General features: G+C 45.4%; 1 protein-coding gene across 1 annotated transcript in view; it reads left to right on the top strand.

Annotated features, from left to right (window-relative positions):
- The window catches only part of IER3IP1 (immediate early response 3 interacting protein 1), a 5,597-nt gene extending 1,532 nt beyond the window's left edge, over positions 1–4,065 (top strand). The window contains exons 2-3 of the mRNA XM_009278453.1: positions 1,588–1,689; positions 2,583–4,065. Of these exons, the coding sequence (XP_009276728.1) occupies positions 1,588–1,689; positions 2,583–2,638 (158 nt within the window). The 3' untranslated portion in view covers positions 2,639–4,065. The remainder of the gene's footprint in view (positions 1–1,587; positions 1,690–2,582) is intronic.
- Positions 4,066–6,025: the final 1,960 nt, after the last annotated feature.

Here is a 6,025-nt window from a genome sequence, read left to right as displayed (position 1 = left end):
CTTCGTGGGACCCGGTGCTGCGGCCCCCCCGCAGCCTTTCCTTGCCGGTGTTGAACGTCGGCAGGCAAGGAACTGCTTTGGGGTCTTGAAGTTGAATTTTCTTCCGGTGTGGATGACGTCGCTCCCGTCGTTGCTTTGTGTCTCTCTCTTTTTTTTCCATAATTGTCTTTTTTTTTTTTTTCTCCTGTGCATTTCTACTGTTTCGTCTCCCATTTGTGCGGCACGTCAGGGTGTTGTGCTGGCGTGAGGTGGTTTCTTTCATCCGGTCCTGCCTTTTTTTGGACGAGATCGCGCTTCTCGGTCTTTGCGCGCTCACGTTTCTGCGGTGCTGGAGAAGGGTCCCCGAGGTTGGGCATCCTTGTCCTTTAAAAGAAAACAAAACCCCGCAAAAGACAGAAAAGCCACCGACGCAAACGTCTGCAAAGCCCCAGAAATAAACTTCCTGTGATCCGAGGTTTCCCGGTTTCCTGATCCAGAGAGTCCTGACTTCTCCAAGTCAGGCTGAGCTTGGATTTTTTGGCAGGAGTGTGGACAGTTATCCCTTTTCTCCTGTTCCCCAGCAGGATTCACTGCGAGGGACCTGCTCGGTTTGGGGTTTTCTTTTGCATTGCTGCTGAGCAGCAGCTCGAGGAAGAGGGAGATGTGAGGACTGACAGGATGGGTCATGCCACTTGTCGGCCCCGGGTGACTCGGGAGGCTTGGGAATAACTCCAGGCTCATCCCAGTGGGAAGCAGCGGCTGGCAAGGCCGGTGAGGGAGAGGACTCGCCTACTGCCCCCAGCCCGGTGCCAGCAGAGTGAGGGTGACAAGAAAGGGAAAAAAAACCCCCACCCTCAAAAGCTGTCTCTGGAGAAAAGAAACTCACAGGTTGCACAGTGCAGCTTCGAATATTGAGAACCGCTCCCTTCTCTGCTCCGCTCGTCCCCAAATGGGCAAGGGCTGCGACCAGCAGGATTCAAAAATCCCTGGTCCCGTCACTGGGACCACACTCTCTGCCTCCCCACGGTGGGTTGGGAAGGGTTTTCTCCCTTGAAGGGCTTTGTAAACCTTCAGTACTTCTGTCGCCCTCTGAAAAGTTCCCAAGCCATTTGGGTTTTTTTGTAGCAGTTACAGAAATCGTCCTGATTTGGGATCTGTGCTGACCGTTTTCTGTCGTGCAGCTCGTTTCTCAGTGCTGAAGCATCACCTCATACCCAACAGTTATTTGCTGTTTTATCTTCTGGTAAAGGACTATGAACAGATGTAGTTTGTTCATTTTTATTTTGGCGGGTGTTTTTCCGAAGCCCAAATAAAGTCATTTGTTTCTGCGGCAGGCAGGGAACAGCGGTGTGTTAAAAAGGTAAGGGTTTCCTTTACAGAAACGTTGACCTGTCGTTACTGTTGCGTTCATTAAAAGGTTTGTAACAGCTCTCAGTATATTGTTTTAAAATCTGATCTTGAAATAGAGCAAGTTGGTTTGCAGTTTGCTTTTCTAATGTTACTGATGACCATATTCAAGATAGATCACTCATTGATACTGCCGATAGCATTTGTCGCGTGGTTCTGGGTTCCTTTTCTAACGTGTCTGGCTGTTTTTGTGTGACGCAGTTGGCTGGGGAAGTGACCAAGGGATTGGAGGATTTGGAGAGGAACCAGGGATTAAAGCCCAGCTCATGAACCTCATTCGATCTGTCCGAACCGTTATGAGAGGTAAGGTGACAATCTTTTTCTCTGTAAAGTTTTGTTTCTGTGCTCTAATGAAGTAACGTCCGTATTCTGACTCTTTTTCTTTTACCAAACAGCTGCTCTTTCTGCTCGTCACTTCCAATCTGTCCTTCCTTCACGCGTGGGCTCTGTATAGGAGGGTGCAGGTCCCGGCGTGCGGCGCTCGCGCCCCGAGTTTGATAAAGTGTAAAACGTTCCCCGGCTCTGGCTTTGGGGTGCCGCTGCTGCGTCTTGTCTTTCCTCGGAGTTTGGGAGCTGGGGGGAAGCTTGGTGATCGATCAGAGTGTGCAATTAGCTTCACCTTGGCTAAATTCAATTTTATGTGAAGTACCCAGTGAGGGAAGTGTAATTCCTGGGGTTCTTAAAGGTAAGCCAGGCTTACGTGCCTGAAAGGATGGGGGGGAAAAGAAAATAGACTTTAATTTGTAAGTTACTTACGGTTTTTCACTATAAAGCACACCAAAAATTCCTTTTATAGGTGATGATAAACAGGAATTAACAAATCTTGCCTGTCTTGCTCACCACAGAGTAAAAACGGAGACTTTTTTTTCTAAATCACAGCAAAGCCAAGGGTAGAAACTGACTTTGAGATGGTTTAGTTTCATTTGGAGAAAGGGTTGTTTGGGTTCAAGTTAAAACATGATGGGCCGTAGAAAAATATTTATGCTGTTGCTTCCTACTAATTTTTAATATCCTAGGCTTTGATCCTGGCTCCTTCCACTAATCCTGATTTTTTTGCATAGGAAAATTAAGTGCATTTTTAAGATTCTGGTTGACTTTGCTCCTTAAAAGGTAGTCTCCCAAGGTAATACAAAATTCTGTCGCTTTGTGAGGTGCAAAAGAAAATTTTCACAATTACCCCTCTTCTTTCTCTGCAGTGCCGTTAATAGCAGTGAACTCCATTACAATCGTTCTCCTCCTGTTGTTTGGTTGAAGATACTCGGTGGAAATCTTTTGGACACCCAAAGAAGCGTGTTGCTAACCATCACTGCTCTGAGTTTTCTGGGATCCAGCACGGTTTAGCTCTCAATTTGACGTTCAACTTAAAATAATAAAGACACTATTTCTATTTATCCTATTCCCTAATGTCCACTTGCAGTTTCATTAAACAAGATAATGGGATCAATGCAACAACGCTGCAGATGTATTGGACTATGACAAGTTCTGTTGCTGCCCGTTAACAGCGTTGACTGTTAGAGTACGCGTCGTAACGTATTGCAATGGTTGTCGATGGGTTTTTAAATGTCTTGTTACTCAGGGATGAATTTCCTTCGGTACGCTTCCCAATTTATTTTTAAATTAAGAAAACCAGTGTTTTTAATTTCAATTACTACCACAGTACTGTTTAAGAGAATACGAATTAGGCTCTACAAACACGTTGCAAATTACTGAAGTACAGTTGTGATACTGAGGGAGACAAAAACTAGCTGGGTGAAGTCCTGATTCAGTTTGCGTTGGAAGGCGAATGTTCCTGGTTAGATTGAGAACAGGATTTTTGGTGTTTGGTAGTCTTTTAAAATCACTAATGTTTCATGCTGATGGTGAAGTGAGTTGAAAATAGGTGCAATTGCTATGCAAAATCTAAAAAAGCTGTACCTAAAGCTGGGCAATTCTGTGTTAATTTAGACTAGCGGGTGATATTAGCGATTAGCGTTTGTTCCTGTTCTGTCAAGGATTATTAGACTTTTTAAAACGTGTGTTAAACCTCTGCGCGGTTATTAGCGTGTTGGAAGTGGGGAGCCATTTGTATTCCGAGCTTCTTGGGCAATGTGGGAGGGGAATACTGTGCCCTTTTCCGATGCAATTCTTTGTTAAAACCCAGCAAATTTGCAGCCTCTCCTATTCCTGCTGCTGCTTCCCCCGCCCTCCATCTTCCTTTGTTAAATTAACAGCTTCGAAACTGAAACTGTGGGTGTGATCTTGCAGTCCTGTCGCAGAGAATATCGCTAATTGCTTTGGCACAGATCTCGTCTCAATTAAGACTGCTGGGTTAGGTCCAATGTTGTATAGCAAGTTTGAACTGAAGAATTCTGATTCTCATGTACCTTTTTTAGAAAAGTTAGAAGTCTTATGTCTGTTCCTCTGCTAAAATGTTTTAGCTTATTTTTAAAGTGGGGAAGGCCAAAGGAAACCTGGCAGTTTCATTATTTTAAAGCAGCTTAGTTTATCATCTCTTCTTCCGACGTCTTGATGACTAAAGCGTACGCTGTTGTATACAAAGATAAATCTGTAAAATGTGTAAATGAATTTAATGATCTTCAGTTGCAGTGTGTTGCAGAGTAGAGTATATCCAGGAGGAGAGTTTTATGTTGTTTCCTTTTTCTAGTGAAAACTTGTAAATAAATTCTGAATTTCTAAGTTAAGCACTCTCTTTCATAACTCGCTCTATATCTGTGTACAGCGGGAGTATCTCAAAACTCAGCTTCATCCTGTTCCAGATACCAGAGTTACTGTTCTTACATGAAATACTTTTTTCTCATCCCTGTGGCGCTTATGAGTATCACCTCTCTGCTGTGAAGCCGTATTCTGGTTTATGTAGCAAACCTAATGAGCCATGGTAACATTGGCCTGAGGCAGAATAGGATCATGCTAGTCTTTAAATTCTGAAGTAGGTAGATGTATTGTAAAGTATTCCTTATAACAATCTTCGTGTAATTCAGAGGTGACGAGGGTAGAGTCTGGATCAGTTATTTTCATATATCTGTCTTTCGTGGAAACTGGACAGTATGTATGGGGAACAGATAAAACATGGAAGGTATGCAGGCCTTTCTGTATTTTTGTAAAATCTTTGTGAAAAAGCGGTGGTAGATGTTTCCTTTGCTGATGCATTGGAGTACTGAATGGTTTGAAGCACAGCTTGAGTATCATTTCGTTTTCGTACGTATTGACTGTTGAAACACTAGTTCTTACTAAAATAAAAGCCAGTACTAAAGATTATAAGCAGCAGCTTTAAAAACAGGTAAAAAGTGATTTCCCCCACTGTCCTGTCCTTTCAGAAAGGCTGAAGTGTCAATGCATGGCTCACGGCACGTGGGCAGATCATTTCAAAATCAATTAGGCACGTGCAGTAAAAAGGAGGAGCGGTTCTGTGCAGGAGGAATCCTGCATTTGAGGCAAAACCGGGACGTGTTTTACCTGGCAGATGCAAAATAGTGATTCAAAGTGGGGCAGCAGCTGAAGATTTGGTCTCCCAGGTAGCGATCGGGGATGAGGACAAAAGGGTAGCCAGCAAACAGGCAGAGAAGGAAGGAGCGTAGAGAGAAGCAGCAAGGAAGTAATTACACTGCCGCCGTCTCCTCGTGTGGCTTTGAGCAGTTCTGAAACACGTCTGCTGTGACTAAACAAGGTGAAGCACCTCAAACCTGGCAGGGGCTCGGGTTCTTCAATAACAGGGAACATGCAAAAAAGCTTCCCCCTGGCAAAGAGCTCCACGCACAAAGTAGCCTGTGATCCAGGAGTCACTTCAAACTGTGAAGAGCATGATCATTCATACCTGGCACAGAAATGACAGTAACCAGAACGTTTTACAGATCAGGATGACGACGAAGACTTTCCAGTGTAGAATAACTGGCTCATTTCTAGTAAGGATTTGTAAACAGGGTGCTTTCACAGCAGTAGGTTACAGTGTGGTGGTACCAGTCGTGGTTGGCTGCGTGGTGAAAATGAAGCTGGTGGGACACTTCAGTCTTTAGTGCAAATACAGACAGGAATAAGGGATCAATTCTGCATACCTGTACTATTAAAGGCTTCGTTTTGAAGGGCATGGGGACAGGCGAAGGGAAAAGAAAGAAGGCAATGGGTTTGTACAGGAGTGAAGGAATCTCAAGCTCACTTTAATTATCTTTCACATCTCACCTTAGGTTGCAGCGTTACGAATTTGAACTTGTACTGTCTTACACACCTTGGCTTTTTTGATGTACCATCGCAATATAAAACCATGAATGTGTATCATACTTAATTCATTCACGTGCCTTCATTTCTTATGAAATCCTAACTGCGACAGCGTAAAACGCAACTGCATCTAACCACGCTTTCTGTATGCTGCCTCTCCCGCAGGGGAGCCTGGGCAGGCTCCGCTGCCATCACAGGTAGAGAGCGGTCTCCACAGCCTGGGGCCTGCTACCGCCACCGGCGAGGCGCAGCCCTTGCAATCACGCGTTTCCAGCAGAGCAGCCGTAGGAAGCTGGTCTTCAACATGGCCACCAACGCCTCGCTGGGCGGCTTCAGCCGGGGAGCGCCCAGGGGCCGCATCCCCCAGAAGACCAGGCCCGCCGGGGCACGGGGCGGCCGTCCCCGCCCCCCCCCCGCCCAGCGCCCGCAC

The sequence above is a fragment of the Aptenodytes forsteri genome, unplaced genomic scaffold, assembly GCF_000699145.1.
Source record: "Aptenodytes forsteri isolate BGI_AS27 unplaced genomic scaffold, ASM69914v1 Scaffold178, whole genome shotgun sequence".
NCBI lineage: Eukaryota > Metazoa > Chordata > Aves > Sphenisciformes > Spheniscidae > Aptenodytes > Aptenodytes forsteri.
This window is presented reverse-complemented; position numbering and strand designations above follow the sequence as displayed.